At 28.2% G+C, this 22727-nt stretch overlaps 1 protein-coding gene across 3 annotated transcripts in view; it reads left to right on the plus strand.

Moving 5' to 3' along the window:
* Positions 1-18800, plus strand: part of Gs2 (glutamine synthetase 2) — a 35914-nt gene extending 17114 nt beyond the window's left edge. For 2 of the 3 annotated variants that reach the window (XM_083088793.1, XM_083088794.1), the window contains exons 2-4: positions 13487-13677; positions 16441-16889; positions 17704-18800. In XM_083088793.1, coding sequence (XP_082944919.1) covers positions 13494-13677; positions 16441-16889; positions 17704-18180 — 1110 coding nt within the window. In that variant the 5' untranslated portion in view covers positions 13487-13493 and the 3' untranslated portion in view covers positions 18181-18800. Of the gene's footprint in view, positions 1-5226; positions 5476-13486; positions 13678-16440; positions 16890-17703 lie in introns of those variants that run through there. The other variant, XM_083088792.1, reaches the window with a different exon arrangement.
* The last annotated feature ends 3927 nt before the right edge of the window (positions 18801-22727 follow it).

Genomic DNA, 22727 nt, shown 5'->3' on the forward strand with positions numbered 1-22727 from the left:
AAATTGATTTTGATATATCTTGTCCTCATTTTATCACTCGCAATTTCTATTTTTTTTATATAATTTATTATATTTTTTATATATTTTTCTCGCAAAATTGTGAGGAAATTTTTTAACATTCTTCCTTCTCTCTTTTAGATCCGGCTTCTTTGCAATTCTCTCGGATATTTAAATAATTTTCGAAATAAATGGATCTGGATAATACCTGTAAATCCAAATAGCAAGTGTATAGATACTCAGATATGAACTCTTAACAATACATATAGATGGCATTAATTGTAACAATGATACAGATGATAAGAAAAACATTGTCTCCAATCACAAATTTCCTAGCAAGTAACATTTATATAACTGTTAGTTGTAATTTCCCACTCAACAATATAACTGTTACATGTTATATAACTGTTACGTAACAGTTATATTGTTGAGTGGGAAATTATAACTAAGAGTAATATAAGTTATTTGGTGTTTGCTGGGTTTTATATATCATACTAGACTGCTAACAGCTGAAACCAGGACAGACTTATAATTGGGCAGAATAAATTTATATAGCTTGAGTTAATATACATTGTATCATTTGAATTTGCCGGCAGTAATTAAAATAAATATAAGCTACGGCAGTGATTAAAATAAATATAAGCAATTATTAAAATAAATAATAATATAATCAGTAATTATTGAAATAAATATAAGTAATAATCTCATATAAGTTACAATTGTTATTAAGTGACATGCTATATCAAATTCTGTATCACCCGGTATAAATTCTGCCCACTTGTAAATAATCGCTCTTGCTTCACATCTTGTCATGAGATAGCCGTGTTGGCAATCTAATGTATCATATAGAAGTTTATGGTGTCCAATTTTGTTTGCGTAGTGAAAATAGTTAAGATAAATACAAACAAAGAACATAGTTAAGATAGATACAAGCGAAATTAGTTTTCTCTTCTTTTCTTGGGAATATTACAGAATTATTTTAATTAAAATTTTCATGGACAGTACAATGTTAAAATTTAAATGCGCGATGCCATATAAAAAAATGTCCCATGTGTTTATCATTTAACGATTAAAAATAATTTTATTATAATTTGTATTTTATTATTTATCATTTAACAATTAAAAATAATTTTATTATAATTTGAATTGTGTCCCATTTTAAATTATCTCTTAAACATTACATTAATATCATAAGAATTCTGTAATCGAAATGTTTACACAATTCAAGAATCTTATCATTAGATTTATTAATCTAAACATTCGAATATTTTATTATTTTAAACAATTTTCTATTTTCTGTTTACTATTATAATTTTTAAAAAATTACACAAGACAATTGTTTAATTAAAATATATATGTTGTTCCATTTTAAGTTAGATATTTTCTGTATATCTTCATATGTATCTTTATATATCTATATTTCACTTAATTACGTCAATTATTATTGTCAGTTTGTAATTTTTAAAATGTATCATTTTTATAAAGCTTTTATCTTCATATGTCATATATATATCTCATTTAATTGTGTCATTTATTATTGCAACTTTCATAAAACATATAAATTATTTTTATAAAATTTATAATATAATTTAACATTATAATATAACGGGAGGTAAATAATAAAATGACATTTAAGTGAAGAAATTAAATAAATTGACACACGAATACATTTTGCATACTTTTAAACGTCAAAGTAGATAATCATCTGCTGTATCTCTATTAATTCGCTTTGATGATGCGAATCTGATAAATATTTATGTGCAGTATTTGTTGAATCTAAATACTTCACATTAGAATTTACCGTCGAATTTTCAGCTCTGATTTTCCCCCACGATATCGGCGCGATGTAATTAATTATCGCGTGACCGCCTCTCGTATATATAGATATCTTGACATTGCATTTTCGAGTACGTGTTAATGGTGCGTAAATATCGTCTGTAAATTGAATAAACAAATTGCGTTCACGTGAACGTAAAATGCAGACTTGCACTCGTGTTTATTTAGATATAGATCTATCAATTTGCGCTTATTATGAGCATGTTAAAGTGTAATCCTTGTAACTCTAATCCTCTAATTAAGTACAATATAGCCCTACGATATGACTCTACCACTGTTGCTATAATATTCCATTTTTGTATAATAATATAATTTTTTTAATTGCTTTTATTAATTATTATATAATTTTTATATAATTTTTAATAATATAACTTTATATAATTTCTATATAATTTTTAATAATATAATTTTTATAAAATTTTTAATAATATAATTTTTTTTAATTTACTTTTATTAATTATTATAATTATTTTTCTCACTACTCTTATTAATTACTATAATTATTCCAATTCATATCTGATTACTTTCAATTTTTTTATCCCCTTTTTCATGCTATAAGTATATTATAATATATTATAATTTATAATAAATATTTTTGACGTTATCTGACTCACTATATTTTCGCTCTTGACCTGAAATTCTGACGATAATTAACTACTTGAAGCTACAATTATTCTTTTGAATGCCCCACTATCCGCTTTAGCGTTTTTTATTTAATAAATGAACATCGACCGCGACACATTTTGCTTCTCTTCTTTTATTTACGCCTGCATATTAACAGTGGTTGGGTCACTGTTAATATGCAAGCATAAATAAACCAATTGATGTTCCAGCCACAAAACATCCCGACAATTTTTAACTCGTTCTATTACATTTTATTTATTTAGTTTAACTTTGACTGCGAACAATTTTTGATAAATAAGATTAAAATATAAAAATATAAAACGCGTAACACAAAATCCAGATTTTCTCCTCTATCCATGTGTTTCATATTTTTATATTAATCTTATTTTTATCAAAAGTTATTTGTCAACAATAGATATTTAAATCAATATCTTGATGGAAGATAACGATTAAAGTATCATTATATTATATAATATTTACATTTCATTTTATTTTATATGGAAGAAAGAGAAAGAGAGAGAGAGAAATTTTCTTGTATCACTTGTATCACTTTATAAAAATATTCTTATTTTTTCACACTGTTGGAAAATTTGTGTCTTTTTGTTAAAAAATATACCGGTTAAAATTTTTGTATTAAATATTTAATACATTTATGCATTAATTTAATATATATATTGCTATTGTGCTAAGTGGACTCAAATGTTAAATTATTAAAACAACTGAAAAAAGTGCAAAAATAATACAATGTGCATCTAATTTGAATTTTACATAATAGATATGTTCCATATTATTAGTGACAGAATTTAAAATTTCTGTTAAAATTTACAAAAAAAAGATCAAGATAATACTAGCACTTGTTATTGTTGATTACTGTCACTTGTTACCTTCTTGACCGTCGAGACTCTACACGTGATCTCGATATGTTTGAACATGTGTCAGCTTAAATCCTGATCTCGACCGAAATCGTTATAAAAATGATATTTTTCACATATTACATTAACTTTAGTTTTTCGTTAAATTACACAATTTTCACAAAAAAAATAATGTAAAATTTTATATATTATTTTAATCAAAAGTTTGAATTGTTACATCTATAAAATATAAAAATAACATTTTTTCTAAATTAATTTTATCATTAAAAATATATTGATGTTTTCACAAAATTTATTTCAAATTATATAATACTATAATGTTTCCATTTATTTTAAATTAAAATATTAAACACTACAAAATTTTTGTAAATTGTTAAATTACACAATTTTCACAAAAAAATAATGTAAAATTTTACATATTATTTTAATCAAAAGTTTGAATTGTTACATCTAGAAAATATAAAAATAACATTTTTTCTAAATTAATTTTATCATTAAAAATATATTGATGTTTTCACAAAATTTATTTCAAATTATATAATACTATAATGTTTCCATTTATTTTAAATTAAAATATTAAACACTACAAAATTTTTGTAAATTGTTAAATTACACAATTTTCACAAAAAAATAATGTAAAATTTTACATATTATTTTAATCAAAAGTTTGAATTGTTACATCTAGAAAATATAAAAATAACATTTTTTCTAAATTAATTTTATCATTAAAAATATCATGATTTTTTTCACAAAATTTATTTTAAATTATTATAATGTTTTCATTTATTTTGAATTAAAATATTAACATAGTATCATTATTTAATATATCTGAATTATGGTAAATTAATACAAAAATTTGTATAGAAATTGTATAGATTGTTTGGGGCATGCGATATATTTTAAATTTAAAAATATTCCAACAGTGGCAACATATATACATTTACATCCTATCATTTATTTTATCATTTATATAATCATGTTTTTTTAATTTGTCACATCATACATTATATAATTTATTTTATCACTTATATTATCATATTTTTTTACAATTTGTATCAGAAAAAAGATTTTGAGATAACTATTTATTAATCTCACTCAAATAAAAATCAGAAAGAACATTCGACATTATTTTTATACAATATGAATATTATTCAGGAATTTTATGTATTTACAAAATTTTCTAAAAAAATGTACATATATTAGAATTTATGAAGTTTTCTGAATAATTGTGCAAGAGAATAATAATAAATTATAATAGTACAAAAAAAAAGAATATGAAATAAAAACTCACATACGGTGAGATTAATAATAATGTCAAGATTAATGATATAATTTCGAGCACTTATTAAATCGCGATTGGGCAGAATTCGCAGCTTCTAATTTAATTCTTTTAATTCTTTCTAATTTAATTTTTTAATTCTTTTCTGCCTACCGTTTCTCGCCGAGAAAAATAAGAATAAAATTGACGCTAATAAAACAGCTGTTTCTCATCATGGTAAATGACATTTCTCCGCGGGATTAATTAGCATCGCGCTAATTGCGAATTTTAATAACAATCGCAAAAAATCATTTCGATAATGAAGACGAGAAACGTTGGTCAAATATTGATCCTCGTGAATTTCGACGCGACATCGTATAACACGTGATGAAATTGTCTTGTCGTTCAATCAAGTAGGCGACAACAGGTCGGGTTAAGAAGCGTAGTTTGTTTATATCGCAATCGCGCGCACAACATATTTCGACGCGTACGAAAAAGCCAGAAAGAGACGAGGCATAAGTCGAACTCGTCGGGCATCCTGAGGTGCCGATAGCATTTGGGGAGGGGCGCCCATATAAATGGTACTCTCTCGCTCCTTGTCGACCAGTCCTCAGGGTGCGTTGCTTCCTCGTGTTCTCTCTATTGGCATTATCCTAGTTTCCTTCTCATTTTTTTTTTACGGCTTTTTTGCCCCGGGTTCGTACGCTTTCCTCTCGAAAACGCGCGGAAAATCGACCGAGATCTCTCTCGCGAGCATCCTCACCTCGACGACGAAATTCCGATCACGATGAGCACCAACCTGCTCGTCAGGATTTGCGGGCCCAAGCTCCTGCGCTCCGCGAAAATGACCAAGCAAGAGCCATGGATTACCGTCAGCAGATGTTTTAGGTTGGTAGAATCCGTAGGTTTCATAAAAATGCGGAGAGAGATTGTTTTAGGGCTTCAATTTATTTTTAGTTTTCTCTAAATTCATGTTTTCAATTAATTTTTTTATCTTAAACTGACCTATATTTGTTGGTTTATAAAATCATAATTTGTACTTTAGAGAGAAAAAAAATTTGTTTAATGTAAAAATTGGAAAGAATAAAATTCTAATCAAAATTCGCGTTAATTTTTGGGAAATCGCTGCGATAAATTTAATAAAAGTTTTATAGTATATTTGCATACGCGCGAATTTAAAGAAGAGTCGCCTTTTTTGCGAAAGTTTGGTAAGGTTTCATTTTTTTTTTCGTAATTTTGAATTTCTAAAATTTTAACAATTTTAAATTATTATGATTGGATTTGTGTGATGTTCAAAAATTGATAGAAAAATCTATGGATGAAATATGGAGTACGCTTTACCTGTTACTCAAAAAATTAATTATTAATTAATACAGAGAAATAATTAATAAAAAATTAAATATTAATAAAATAAATAATTAATAAAAAATTGATAAATGCTCGAATTCTAGTTTTGCAAATTTTATTAGCGGGTGTGCTATCAATGTAGAACAGATATCTCTGGGTACTCAAGTAACAAAGATATAACAAAAGATTAACAGTATTAATTTTCATTTCGCTGATACAAATCATTTTTAATGATTATTTCCTATCTTATAAACATCATTTTATATAAATATATATATATATATGTAAAATTAAAAGAACTCAAGGTTTTATAAAAAAAACACAACAAACGAGAGTAATAAATAATAAATAAAAGTGTGAAAATAATAAATATAATAAAAATTAACATTTTAATTTTTAAATAATCACACAATAATTTATAATAACACGTCGAAATTGATACATATTTTTCGAGAAGAACATAAGTCTGAATTTTGAATAATTTTATAGTTCCTCGAAAAAAGAAAAGATATACATACGCGAGATATTTCTGGCGAAAGTCTTCGTCCGAAGGCCTAAATATATTGATTTGAAACATATAGCTTTGAAGGTCTCCTCGAGGCTGTTTATATGCGACGCGCGTCCGAATTATTTACAATCTCGCTTTTTCGCCCGCGCCGCTTCGCGATAAGACCTCGCTATTTTTAGTACAATTTAATATCGATTAAAACTCGTAATTGGTCAGTGTTACCGAATTATGCGTTATTTACAAAAAAAAAAAAAAAGAGTCGCCCAATTCGAATAATAATACTCGTGTAACCGAGGCACGGAATAATTCCTTCGTCGATATTTAAATGTCAAAGTCGGGACGAATATGTTTCGTACACGTAACTAGCCGCGAAATAAATGTCGAATAAATCACATGCATAATCACGAGCGTTTGTGCTGCGACAGCCCCGTTGGGCTAGGAAGTAATTTGCTTTTTGCACAATGGCCGTAAAAGAAAGGCTCCGAATCCATCAACTTCCTTTAACGAAGATTGAATGGAATATTAATTAAAAGAAACGTGGACGCAAGTAGTAAGAAAATTACGAGGAATTAAAAGTCGTTGACAAAGGAAGAAGATGAGGAAAATAAAATTATACAATTACCATTAAAAAAATATATATATCGTTATAATACAAGAATAAATTAGTGAAATTGTTTTTCTATTTTTCTTAATTAGGAATTTCGGAAAAAATGGAACGCCCGCGATGATAATATTTGACAAGCAAGTAGGTCGGTTGACTCTTCGTCGCTATTTTTTCTGTCGACAAAACGCTTCATTGTTGACATCGAAAGATAATTCTTTTTATTTTTTTTACTAGTTAAACAAAGCGCGATTAAGTCTTGCGAAAGCACGTTATATATAGGGTGTCAATATAGTGTACGTTCACGAAATAGTCTCCAGTGTCCTCGCCTTCTTTTTCTCTCTTCATCATGTGTACGTATTTTTCGGTCGTCTTCTCTTTATTTTTCGACGGCTACACGTGTTCGCCCTAGATATTTTCTACAACAGCAATTAACCTGTCGTGGAAATCGGTAAATTATATGTTTAATCCCAAATGACCTTATTACCATCATCATCATTTAAATGCTTGGAGTATATAATACGACCTACTTAAAAAGTATAGCTGTAAAGGCGATCCTTTTCATCCGAATCATATTTATTTGTATCGCAAGAAACTGCAACAATTTTTTATTATATAAAATAATTAATATAATATTTATATTAATAATATATTAATATTATATTAATATTATATTACTATTATATTAATATTATATTAATGTTATATTAATATTACGTTAATATTATATTAATATTATATTAATGTTATATTAATATTATATTATTATTATATTAATGTTATAATTAATATAACATTAATATTAATTATATTAATATTATATTAATATTATATTAATGATATATTAATTAATGTTATATTAATATTATATTAATATTATATTAATAATATATGTAATATATTATGTTATATTTATATGTAATATATTAAGATAATAATGTAAATATTAATACTAAACGATACTAAAATATACCCTCTGTACCAATGACTTTTGTTGAAATTTTGATTTTTAATTTCGATGTGAATATGTTTACATTATTAGGTTCCGTTGGAGATATTGTCAAATGAAATGGCGTAATAAAATCGAAGAGCGTCGTTAAAATTTCACGAGAGCAACACTCTGTCGAGTTATGGAACGCAGAAATAGAAATTTAATATTCAACACTGGCTTACGTGTCGTTTTAGCGTGTCGACGGCAAATTTATGTTGTATTCAAGTTTCACCGAAAACTTACGTTTCAAATCCAAATACGTCACAACGCATAGTCATCGGATCCGTATGGTTCTCCCAAATGTTGGGAGAAAAGAAAACATACAAAGATGTATGTACAGGATGTTCCAAAAAGATCGGAATCTCAGAATGTCTCGAAAAATGTAAATTTTATTAAAAAATGTTTAATACAAAAGTTGTAGGATTTAAAAAGATATATTCAAAACGATTAAAATGAATAAAATTATAGTATTTTAAAAAGATCTCGAGAAGGGCTATAAAAATATAAAAATAAAAATAAAAAATAAAAAATATAAAAATATGCAATATTAATAAAAATAAAAAATATAAAAATATGCAATAAAAAGTAGGGGGTTCAGTTTAAAAAATTTATGATTAATTTATTCTGACCTCGGCAACGCCAGCCAAGATCAAACTGATAAAACTAGCGAATAGATCCTTTAAAATTCTACAACTTTTATATTAAACATTTTTTTAAAACATATATTTTTTCGAGTTGTTCCGATTTGTTTAAAACACCCTGTAGAAACGCGCGACCTGAAAATTCTTTTCCAGCATACATTATATCCGTTCTTAATAATATTCGTATAAAATATAACTCTTAGAACGCTAGGGAAATTATTTATTTTAATTTTACATGATAATTAATTTTAATCTTAATTAATTAATTTTACAAGATACTAAATACTGGAAAAATCATTCGCTAAAATGCCAATAAGCAAACAGTATGATCTCATTTTTATCACTTTCCATTCCCGGGTTCAGACATGTAAATGACATAACAACTGATACGCGTGTGCATATTATTGGCCGCTTATGGTAAAACAACAGATTGAGCAAAGGTCATCTTTGCTACTGCATCCACGCGAGTTCAACAGGAAGTGCATTAACCTCCGCATTTATTTTCATTCAGAGTCTTTATTCTCCGAACATCGTGAAAAACGTGGGCAAAAATACGAACGAGAGAATGCGGAAAAAGAATCACTTTGGGGACAAAAGGAAACTATTATTAAAGCTGGAGGATGAGAATTAACTAGAGATTAATTATTTACAAAACTGTCATATTTTTACACTTGATCATTGATTTGAATAAATCATATGTATAATTATAATTGGATCATTACGTATCGCATTGCATTTTATCGCATAAAAATCTGTATAAAATAAATCGTAATTTATTATATAATCACACGATTGATTTGATTTTCGAAAGAATTTTTATTATTTTTTTTTTTTCTTTCGAAAGAATTTTGAATTTTTTCAAACTTCATTTCTTTCGATAATTAGTGTAGTAATTAATACGAAAAGTTGCAATAAAAAAATCAATACGGAATAGACGATAAATTAATATCTATTTTTGTCTTGAGCAAAGTGTACTCTTGCTGGCCTTTTCTAATTTCACATCTTTTCGATTGGTCATCGTCTCGCAATTGCGATAAAAGCGAATTAAGCACATACTTATTTTAATATCTCCTCGATATATGCGTATCACGCAAGAGATAGCTTTATGCTCGCACGTGACTGAAGATAACACATTCCGATACGCTGTTCGATTTTTGGCTCGTCTGGAAGTTCTGACATGACGTATACAAGATATAAAACAGACAGAGAGAAAGAAAAAGTAGAGTAATATGGAAAATTTCGACGTAGAATTTTAATCAAATTAATTTTAATATTTTTTATTTTAATATTATATTTTTCATATGTTTATATTTTTTTATTTTAATATTATATTTTTATATTTTAATATTTTTTTTATTTAATTTTTATTATTTTTTTTAAATTTTATTTCTTTAATTTTTACTACTTTTTTCACTATTCATATATTTTATATATTATTTTAATTTCCGAAATATATTTTATATTATTTACATTTGAATCTCCGATATTTTTTATCTTTCTGCGTGAAATCTTGATTTTCAGAATTGATTTTATTCCACCACGTCTAGAATGACGGCGAAAAATTATCGCAATCGCTCTCGCAAAGTCCATGCAAATATGAACACGTCGTAATTATGTAATTTCGTAGATGCGAGCAAATATTTTCTCGATTTGCGTGATTGCTAATTCATGATAAGGCGACACAGCGCGATAAATCTAAATATCCGATTCTTTCCAAATTAAGGTCAAAGTTTGTCCGTCCCAGGATGTGCGAGCAAAATAAAAGCTAGAATTATACTCTTTATATTAATATTATCACTCTTCTAATAGCAAAAAAATCAACTTTAAGTGGATTTCTAATCGTCATATCAATTTTTCAAGCTACTAATCTCCGATAAAATTCGCTTAAATTAAATTAAATGAACAAACAAATGAAATACTTGGTAGATGTAATACATAATTAAAACAAAGTTATTTACATTTAAAAGTGATTTGCTTTCAATCGTCCACAATTCGAGAAAAATGTACATCAGTTTTAATTAAAGAAGAATTCTGCAAATTATTTAATTCATTCGAAATTTATTCTAAATTAGAAAAAAAAATTGCTATTAAAATTACATATTTTGACACATTTCGAATTCTTGTGTACACAACGCTTTCTTCGAGATTAAAATAATTGCGTGAACAGATAAAATGAGAAGAAAATAAAATAATTAAAATAATTGCGTAAACAGATAAAATGACAGAATAATAATTAATCAAATATATAGACTATCTGCTGAAAAAATTTTTATGATTCCCCCCAGATATCTTAATTATCAATCGGAGATAATGTATCTGAAAGAAAATAACATTCGATCACACACATCGTACGCACGATTACAACATGAATTACGTAATTGTTGGAGGAGACATTGAAACAGAGAGGCCTTGAAGGCCGAAGCGAAAGTTGAAAGTTACCAAAAATTGTTCACTCGATTGCTTTCCCCACTCTTGATTCTTGCTCTTAATGCGACTTTTATACGATATCGGCTCTCGATTGCAAGTATGTACAGCAATCGACAGATTAAGCGTCCTACAATCGCGCAGTCATGTTTTTAAAAAAGATTAGAAGAATTTAAAAAAAAGTCATGCAAGATCATTATTAATCATTAATAATTTTCTACAAACGCTCTCTTTATAAAAGTTTTTTTTTGCTAAGTTTAATTAATCATTTTATATCTTCTACTGAGAAAAAGTTTAATTAATCATTTCATATCTTCTATTGAGAAAAAAATAAAATTCTAATATTAACAATATTTTTTCTAATTTCAAAAAAATATTTCATTCATGATATAAAATATTTCATTGATTTTTATAAATGTAAAATAATAACTGCCTTATATGGAGAAGATACTTTTCGATTCTTTGACACAAATATTCTAGAATAGAGTTTTACACAAGATAAAATATTTCTCTGAAATTAATTCGAAACTATTCCATTGAAATTTAAATTTCAATAAATCCAAAATAATAATTTATATATGGAAAATATATTTTTCGACTCATAAATATTTTATTTTCAATACAATTTTATATATTGCAGTTTTTATATTAAATTTAAATATTTCGTTAAATTATATTAAATATAATTATATTAAATTTAAATATTTCGTTAAAATTAAAAAAGAGAATAATTATTTACATCTCTTCTTCAATTTTAAATTGAATTTGATTTCTATAAATTGAAAAAGAAGAAAGAAGAACATCTACAAAATTATTATTAATAAATTCAATAAATGTGTTCTGTTTATATAAAAACTTTGCTGAGGTTAATTAATTATTTTATACATCTATTCAGAAAAAATTAAAATCCTAATATTAACAACATTCTTTTTAATTTCAGAAAAATATTTCATTTGCAATTTAAAAATATTTCATTCATTTAAAATATTTTTCATTGATTTCTATAAATCTAAAGTAATAATAATGTCTCATATAAAAGATATTCTTCTCGATTCTAAGACTCTTTTAGAATTTTTATACATATTTTGCAAGATAAAATAATTTTCTGAAATTAATTCAAAACAGTTTCATTGAGAAACTTATTGTTAGATGTCTATAAAAATCAAACTAAAATGATAACTTACACATGGAAAAGATATTTTTCAATTCTCAGGCACAAATATCTTACATCCAACACCCCGCAGTTTATATTAAAAATTTCTTTAATTTATGGAAAGAGAAATATAATTAATTTCCCCGAAACTGAATTTCTATAAAATCAAAGAAAAAAGCACGAGAGGAATCGTGTTGTTTTTGCAACTGTCTTTATTGACCTTCGAGATTTATCGGAATAATTTATCGGGCGTGTATCGGAGAATGGGTTGCTTCTGCGGGGAGATTTTCGATAGGAACCGGAGGAAAATCCCATCGGCGGCAATGGCCACGCCAACGCAACATGCCATACAGTGCATGGCGCACGCACAGCTCGCGTGTTACGTGCGTGAAATCCCGTGTGGGCGCACCTCTTTTCATGATACACCATCACAGTGAAAGCCTTCTCCCCCCTCTCTCTCTCTCTCTCTTTCTCTGCAAGTTGCATCGCCTCGTAAATGCGTCTCGGATCGAGATCTGCCTCTTTCGCGGCCTCTGTCGCTTTAAATGTGAGGAATTTAATAATTTTTAATTTTTTTCGATTATTAATAATTTTTAATTTTTCTTTAATGATTAATAATTTTTAATTTTTTTTCGATTATTATTTTGTATTTTTTTAGATTATTAATCATTTTTAATTTTATTCGATTATTAATAATTTTTAATTTTTTTCGATTATTAATCATTTTTAATTTTTTTTTAGATTATTTGTATTTTTAATTTCTTTTCGATTATTAATAATTTCTAACTTTTTTTTAGATTATTAATAATTTTTAATTGACGATGTGTATGACCTTTTTATGATACCATTCGCGGTATGAAGCGTGACATAAACGCATAAGCGCATGCATGCACGTAATATAATTAACCGAATCATACACCTGTCAAGTGCACCATTTTGTAATTATGCGAATGTTTGTCTTATTTGTACCCGCAAAGATTTACGAAATATCGATGCAAGATAAATAAATTGCATTTTTATGCTCTAGAATTATTTTGTTTCATATTTAATATATGCTAATATATTTGAATAATTAATAAATATTTTATAATTAATATAATTAATGACCTCCTGAATTCTCTCGCTCATTATATGTACGAAATAAAATTGTAAGCTTCGATCAATTTTTTTCTCATTTTTCTCTTTCTCTCATATTTATTTATCCTTATCTTCTCTTTCTTTTTGTTTGTTACAGCATCACTATGTCGCGCAGCGTGTTGAAAGATTCGCCGAATGCGGCGTTAGATAAAACTCTGCTGAAGAAATATCTTGACCTGCCCCAGCCCGAAAATGCGATCCAGGCAAAGTACATCTGGATCGACGGTACTGGCGAAGGATTGCGTTGCAAGACCAGGACCTTGGACTTTGTGCCGAAACATCCTTCCGGTGAGTGAGAGCTCCACAAACTTATTCTGTTTTAAATGAAAAAATTTGTTCATCTTGTATCAAACTAATTTTGTTCAGGAAGACAAGCCTCTCAAAATAAGATTTAAAAAATTTTTTTTAATTTTATAAAACGTCTATATTTTTATATCATATGTCACTTTCAATTCTTATTTTCAATCTAAAAGAAAATTTCGAAATAGCTTTAGTAACGCATTATTTTTATTCGAATTCATTTTATGCAAAGCTAGTATTATAATTATATTTTTATTATAGTATTACAATTATATTTATATTTTTTTTATATTTATATTTTTTTATATTTATATTTTTTTATATTTTATATTTTTTTATATTTATATTTTTTTTATATTTATATTTTTAAATAGATATAATAGTTATATTTTAGTTATATTTTTTTATATTATAGTTATATTTAGTTATATTTTTTTATTTATTATAGTTATATTATAGTTATATTTTTTTTATATTATAGTTATATTGTTTATATTATAGTTATATTTTTTTAAAGTAGAGAGCTACTTTTTCGGAGTATTTTCAATGTTTGATAGAGACTTTATAGGGGAAAGGAAAAGATTAAAAAAGAAATTAATTAAAAAAGATAATTAAAAAAATTAATTAAAAAGGAAAAGATTGCATATCTCATTGTCAGGTAACGGAAACACATCTTTCTTTCGAGCAGTCTTGTAAGTCACGCTGCAAAGTTTGCACAATCGATGTATCTCAATTGTGTTCATTTACATATTTCTACAAGACCTTGACGCAACAAGCATAATGGTGCGATTCAATCTTTCAGTCGATCGTCCTCGCTGTTCTGTCGCTGCTAACTAATTACGCGCGTATCTTGATACACGAGCGATTTTATGACATATGTTGAAGAATGACTTTGTGAAAATAATGTGGAAATAATCAAGGAAAGTTGGAAAAATTACTTTATAAAAGTAACGAGTCCAGTTTACAATTTTCTTTCACAGTTTACTAATTTACTAATTTACAGTCTACTTAATTTTATAATTTTTGACGCTATTACAAGGCTAAATTATATATAAAATTATAAAAAATACTTCAAATTTATATTTGTTAAATTAATCTTGTTTATATTAAAATATCACGACAAACTGATATTATTTCAAAATTGATATCGCGTTAAAAAACCGATACAAAGTGTATAATAATTTTGAATTATATTATCTTTATTAGAAGAAACTAATATTTTTTAAATATTGCAAAGAAACATTTTAAAAATATAAGTTTTTTCTAATAAGTAAGCTTTAATTTTATAATTTCAAAATTCTGGCGTAATATATTATTACGAGTCGAGTTTTTAATAATGCAAAAGTTTATAAAAATTACAGGATGGGTTTAAATAAAAAAAATTAAAAAAATTAAAATTAAAAATAAAAATAAAAATAATACAAATTTAGTATTTTAAATGTGTTTATTAAATAACGATAAAAATAACTATTGAATTTATTGAAAAATTAAAAAAAGGTTACTTTTTTTACAAGTAATGTAAATGACTTTTCAATGACTTTGGAAGTAACAATATGCACAGAAATAAATAATATGCGTTCTGCAAATGAAACATGATAGCAATAAATTAAGGAAAACAAATTACTTTGTACGAGAATGAGCGTCGTGTCGTGAAGTCGCATACATTTGTTAATCAATCATACGATTAAATATAAAATCTCCATAATTTATAAGCGTCGATAACGAAACGAAAATTTAAGCGTTCACTCGCACATAGTTGGGGAAAGTCATTTTTATCTCGATTTACTCACAATGAAGTAATATTATCTAATCTCGCATAGTACGCACGCATTATATAAAAGGGGAAAAAAATATACGGAAGCAATGAACTCTGTTTGTTGTCAACAGCTTGAGTAATCATCGTAAATTTTTTAGGACCGACTATCATCGCATTAATATGTATAACGCAAATATCGCTGTCATTGCATTATTATTGCTACTATTATTACTTTCGTTACATGTGTACTATTTCGAAAATAGAATAGAGACTCGCGAATCGCATGTTAAATATTAATACGATAAATATTAATTTCGTCATTAATGGATTAATTCCTTTCTGAACGAAAGTCTCAATTAAAAAAGCATTAGCGAATTAAATGGGACGGCAATATCGCGATGAATGAAAAAATCAAGCTTATTGAATAATTCGAGACTTGGGTGTTTTATCGAAAAAAAACTTTAATTCGAAGACTTACAATTTTTCTTCAACTTTAACTCGGAAGTATTTCATTAAAGAGAAAGACTAGGGATTAAAATACTTGTTGATCAAAAAGTGATAACAATTTTTTGATAAAATTATATAAAAGAAAAATAATAATAAAAAAAGTATATATATTTAAAAATATATATTTATATAATATATTTATATAATACATATTTTTAATGAAATATTAAATATTAAATAATAATATATAACAATAATATAATAGTAATATAATAGTAATAATAATAATAATAATAATAATAATAATATATTTAATAAATATAATAAATATTTTCAATAAATATTTTATGAATATAATAAATATAATAAATAAAAATATAATAAATATTTTTAATAATTTTATAAATATATTTATAAATACGTTATAATTATACATATTTTTATTTGATTATATATGAATTTTTTTCCCGGGTTATCATCATCAATAAATCCTTGTTAAATACGAGACACCTTTTCCTAATCAATAACCTTTCGATTATTAATTTCAGAACTGCCAACGTGGACGTACGATGGTAGCTCGACGTATCAGGCTGACGGCGCCAACAGTGACATATACTTATACCCGGTGGCGATTTATAACGACCCTTTCCGTCGCGGTAAGAACAAGCTCGTGCTCTGCGACACCTACTACAGCGACAAGACGCCGACGAAGTCGAACAAGCGGTACCAGGCGAACCAGGCGATGGAAGGTGTCAAGGACCAGGACCCCTGGTTCGGCATCGAGCAGGAGTACACTCTCCTAGACTTCGACGGCAGGCCGCTCGGTTGGCCCAAGAACGGCTTCCCGGGTCCCCAGGGTCCCTATTACTGTGGCGTTGGCGCCGATAAGGTGATCGGTCGCGAGATCGTCGAGGCCCACTACAGGGCCTGCCTCTACGCCGGCGTGAAGATCGCGGGAACCAACGCTGAAGTGATGCCTTCGCAGTGGGAATTCCAGGTAAACACTCGAACCGCCAATCTGTGTAATAAAAAACAAAAGAGACAGCATTTTGGCTGATTAGAAATAATTAAAGGACGCTTATAGCTCGAGCTTTGATGCATAACGTAAACTGAAGATGAGATCTGAAGATCTTTGAAGATCTCTGAGAACTGAAGATAAAGTATAACAGATATACAGGGTATACTAAAGATGGGTATCTTGGATTAACTTGAAGGGATGATGTTTTTGAAAAAAAAAATTAAATATAAGAATTTTAGGGTTTGGAAGTGGGCATCTGATGATGAACTTGAACTTGAACTTGATCTAGGAGTCAAATTTAGTGGTCAAATTAGGGTCAATTTGATTTTTTAAACGGAAATCCCCATTTTTTATTGCATATTCTTGTAGCTTACCTCGAGAGCTTTCCAAAACACTATAATAAAGTATTTTTTCATCAAGTACTTTCCGAGTTATGAAGCTTGAAGTGATTCCTTAATTTTACATGAACCATAAAATATCTCGTAAAATATTCATTTTTCGATGATCTTACCCCTATACTTTTATGCACAGAATAATGAGAGGAATCAATTGATGTAAAAAAATACATAGCTGTTCTTAAGAAAAAAATATAATTTGTAATTAAGTTACATATACATGACCCTAGATCAAGTTTAAGTTCACCACCAGATCCCCATTTCCAAACCCTAAAACTTTTGTATTTAACATTTCTTTCAAAAGCGTCAAATTACCCATGTTTCTGATACACCCTGTATAAAGCCTTCAGATTTAATTGAGGATTCTCTTCTTATTATCTTTTTTATTATGGATCCAGATAGGGCCGTGCTTGGGCATCAACGCCGGGGATGATCTGTGGATCGCCCGATTCCTCCTGCACCGCGTCGCCGAGGAGTACGGCGTGATCGTCACCCTGGACCCGAAACCGGTGGACGGTTCGTGGAACGGCGCTGGCGCCCACACCAACTTCTCGACAAAGGCAATGCGCGGAGAAAACGGTATCGCCGAGATCGAGAAGGCGATCGACAAGCTCAGCAAGCAACACCTCAGACACATCCAGGCGTACGACCCACGTGGAGGGAAGGACAACGAGCGCAGATTGACCGGGAAGTGCGAGACCAGCAGCATCCACGACTTCAGCGCCGGGGTGGCCAATCGGAACGTCAGCATTCGCATTCCCCGCGGCGTCGCCGAGGATAAGAAGGGCTACTTGGAGGACAGGAGGCCCAGCAGCAACTGTGATCCCTATTCCGTCTGCGACGCCCTGGTCCGCACCTGCGTGCTCAACGAATAATAGAGCCTGCGAGCGTGTGAGAGACCATATACTGGATCGACACGCACACACCTGGGGCGTACAATTATTATTCGTAGAACTTAGGCTCCTATTCTATTGTTACCCTTGTTTGAGAAACGATGAATGTTATCAACGTTATGATCAATATTATCAATTTTGTCTGAAAGAAAGTTGTCTGGCGAAGCTGGGGCTCTTCAGATCTAGCATCTGAGTGCTCGAAATACTTATCAACTCCAGCGAGGTCTCTGTCATCGACGACCAAGCAACGTTGCATCAAACGTCGATTAATATTATGGGATTAATTATTGGTTTTGTCATTGTTTATGTTATGGATAGGCTATTATTGTTATTTAGAGAGCGAATTGTATTTTAAATCGTAGTCAATTTATTCGAATCCTCGATGGGGCTCGATGATATTCTTATGTCCGGGATATAAGTGTTAGATAATCTTAAGACGAGCTTGTAATTGTAAATACAAAGCACACAGGTTATCGCTCTAAATCCTTTCCTCACAGGATCGTCTTTAACAGGCTTTTTAAAATTGCCATTTCAGAAGGCACTCAAGATAGGATGAAATAAATTTATACTTGTCTGAAAATAGAATGAATTTATAAAACCAACAGTCTTTCTCTCTCTCTCTCTCTTTCTCTTACACGTTATTCGAAAGTAATATAAGTAAATGAATTTATACGAAAGGAGCTCATACTATTCGCTGAATTTACCTTCTCGTCGTTTGCATGCGTGAAATTATTAGGTCGTGCAACGAGATGCGAAACGTCTAAACGAGAAGAAAAAGCCTATTTTTTAAGAATTACCGAAAGTTTTGACCGCAAAACGTTTTGATATAATTATTTTATTTTTTATAACATATTTTATAAGGTTCAACCATTTTATAACGTAAGCATAAACGGTGTTATTATTATAGCTTCTGTTTTTTAGATACGAGTTTCGATTGTACTTGTGTGCGCACCAGTGCATTCTAAAGAGTGTTGCACATAAATTCACACGTACACACGCACACACAAACAATATACACATGGCGTATATATACATACAATTGTTTATATAAATAATTGAACCAGCAAGAGATGCTCAAAACAATCATATACGTATATTATCCTATTTGACATAATATACGATGGTTATCTTATCAGTCAAAGTGCATATTTACGCTTTTGCACATAACTTGAAATATATACAGCTGTAATTATTAGGTGTTTTAAAAGTATAAAAAAGTGTTCAGAAAGATTTGAAAGGCATACAAGTTGCTTACTTGTCCAAATGAACGGATGTGATGTGGAAAATGGCAAGCAAAACTGTTTAATCTACGAAAGGCTCTTGCTTGTTTATTTCACGTCTTATGGAAATAAAGCGAGAGATAAGTCTTCACGTGTCCCTAAGCTCGGCTTAAGTCTCGACTACGAAGGATAGGACCCGAAAGCGTTATCACTGGACTGATTTCGAATTTCGTTGAATAAAACCGTCGATTCTGCGAGCCTCACTTATCTAAAGAATCACGTTGATCTTCGTTGAGGGAGAGGCAGGCCTGTTTTTTCAGCCTCTCTAGCGTCTCAAGTAGCCAATCTACCCAGCAAACACCAAGTAACAGTTATATAACTGTTATAATTTCCCACGCAACAATATATATATTGTTGAGCAAACACCAAATAACAGTTATATAATTGTTAGTTGTAATTTCCCACTCAACGATATAATTGTAACATGTTATGTAACTGTTAGTTATATAACATACTGTTATATAACTAACAATTATATAACTGTTATATAACATACTGTTATATAACTAACAATTATATAACTGTTAGTTATAATTTCCCACTCAACAATATAACTGTTACATGTTATGTAACAGTTACATAACATGTAACATGTAACAACTAACAGTTATATAACTGTTAGTTATAATTTCCCACTCAACAATATAATTGTAACATGTTATGTAACTGTTATATAACATACTATTATATAACTAACAATTACATATCTGTTATATAACATACTGTTATATAACTAACAATTATATAACTGTTAGTTATAATTTCCCACTCAACAATATAACTGTTACATGTTATGTAACAGTTACATAACATGTAACAGTTTTATTGTTGAGTGGGAAATTACAACTAACAGTTATATAAATGTTACTTGGTGTTTGCTAGGTAACTTACATGTTATGTAACTTATATAACATTTATATAACTGTTATATAACTGTTATATAACATGTAACAGTTATATTATTGAGTGGGAAATTACAACAAACAATTATATAAATGTTCTTGGTGTTGCTGGGTAGACTCTAGACCAAAACAAGGACCGAAGGATAGTGGCAACCTCAAAAGCTAAGTCCCATGTTAAGACATGGCGTGTTTTTATACCACGAAATTAGTAATCATAATCATGTAGCACGTTCCATATACATATATTTCGACGAGGACATCGATATTTTTAAATGAAGAGCTTGTTCCTCGTTATTGAATGAAGCCTACGAGCGTCTCTGATTGTAAACGATCGGAGGAGGAGTCTGATAATCTTCGGACTCTTAGATTTAAAGTAGAAAATCATTATTAATAATGTGTAGTATAACTGCGAGAATAGAAGATATGTAAGGATGTGTGCGAGGGATCGATAAGGGTGTGTGACATTCACAGCTTGCCTTCTTCGACGTGCTCGCCGACAACGCGAGGACGTCGCACAAGCAGTATATTACCTGACAGATATAAAAAATTAGCGCAATTGAAATAGATATTTAAGGGAATTTATTATTTCATATCTCGTAAGTGTTTATAAAATAAAAAGAAGAATAGGGTGTGTCTCCGAAGAAAGGTGTGTTGATTTTGTTGCCAAAGCGAGAATTTTCGAGATTTATCGAGAGATAAACGATTGACAATTAAATTTTGAAGGATTATAAGCGTATATTATATAGAATTGTTGAATAAAGAAATTTTATCTTTCCACACACTCCATTCTCGAAATTTATTAAATGTAACAAAGCTCTTGGATTAACGAGTTATTGTAATATAACTGTTATATAACTGTTATTTGGTGCTTGCTGGGAGTTTATTTCTCCATTACTGGCATGTTGTATATATTTTATTCCTTCAATTCAGTATTTGTAAGATAAATTTTCGAAAAAATATGAAAGACTACAAATCTCTCTTTTTTTTAATTTTTCATATTATATGTTAAATATTTTCTTTGATTATTGATTTATCGACATAACAAATACACGAAAAGTAGAAGATTAGAAAAAGATTAAATTATAAGGAATATAAAATTATTTTCTCGGTGAAATTGTTGCTAAGAAAGCAGATATCTTTGAAATTAAGATTTTTTTTTTACACACACCTTTTTTCCCGAAACACATCTCGCGTATAAATAAAATAAGAGTGTCTTTTCTACCAAGTTTCTTATGGACGAAAGATACTTTTATCGATGCGTTGGATTAATTTAAAAGCATCGCATCGCGACAATAAATACGAATCTCCTTCTTCACAATCGCGAAATATATAATGAATATAATAAAGATCACTGGAATAAAAATGTTAATCGTAATAAAATTTATTATCGTGGCTCTCTAGCAAAAGCTTTTCACGATTCAATGAAATATCAATGAAGCGAAAAAATCATGTAGAAAAGATAGTTGGTTAAACATGATATTATAGATTTTTACACTAAATAGTTAAATATGAAGATAGTTTAATATATTTAATTTAATTTAAGATGTTAAGAATAAAACGTAAATTGTCTGTTATTAAAAAGATTTTTACTGAAATATGTGGATGATAACATAATTAAAATAAAAGAATAATTATTATCATTAATGAAAGATATATTTTATTATTTTTATTACAACCCAAAACAATCTCCTGCTAATCTTCCTTGATTCTTGCTTTTCTAAATAATTATTATTATCAATGTTATTATCATTATTATCAGTATCTGTGAATATACGATATTGTATATTGTGTATTTTCATATTTTGTATAAAGATATTCTTGATGATGATTTCATCAAAAATTAAATATGGTATATCATGGCCATTATTGACAATTTTATCAACAGTAATCGCTGTTATTGTTATTATTACTACTGTTAGTAATTAATAAAACATGAAAAAGTCCACATTTCTTCCGCGAAAGAACAATAGATGATATTTTTTTCTGAGAGATGGAGAACATATTCACATAATTATTATATTTATCAAATAAAGAATTCTATAAACTATGCTTTCTTTTTCAGTTCTGCATTCTTTTGCTTTGCACAAATCTATAATCGCAGAAAACAACGTTGCTTTTTCTTCTTTTTTTCAGATAAAAATATAAAATTTGAAAAATATATATAAAAAAATTATGATTAAATTATAAAAATTATATTATGATTATATTATAAAAATATATATGAAAAAATTTTTATAAAGATATATGTAAACAAATTTTACAATTAAAAATTTACATTAAAATTTGACAATTTTACATTAGAAAACGTATATATAGGATACATAAGTGTAATTAAAAAATAGCTAAA

This window comes from Camponotus vicinus, unplaced genomic scaffold (assembly GCF_025532165.1).
Source record: "Camponotus vicinus isolate PSW18456_S1 unplaced genomic scaffold, iyCamVici1.0 SCAF_14, whole genome shotgun sequence".
Taxonomy (NCBI): domain Eukaryota; kingdom Metazoa; phylum Arthropoda; class Insecta; order Hymenoptera; family Formicidae; genus Camponotus; species Camponotus vicinus.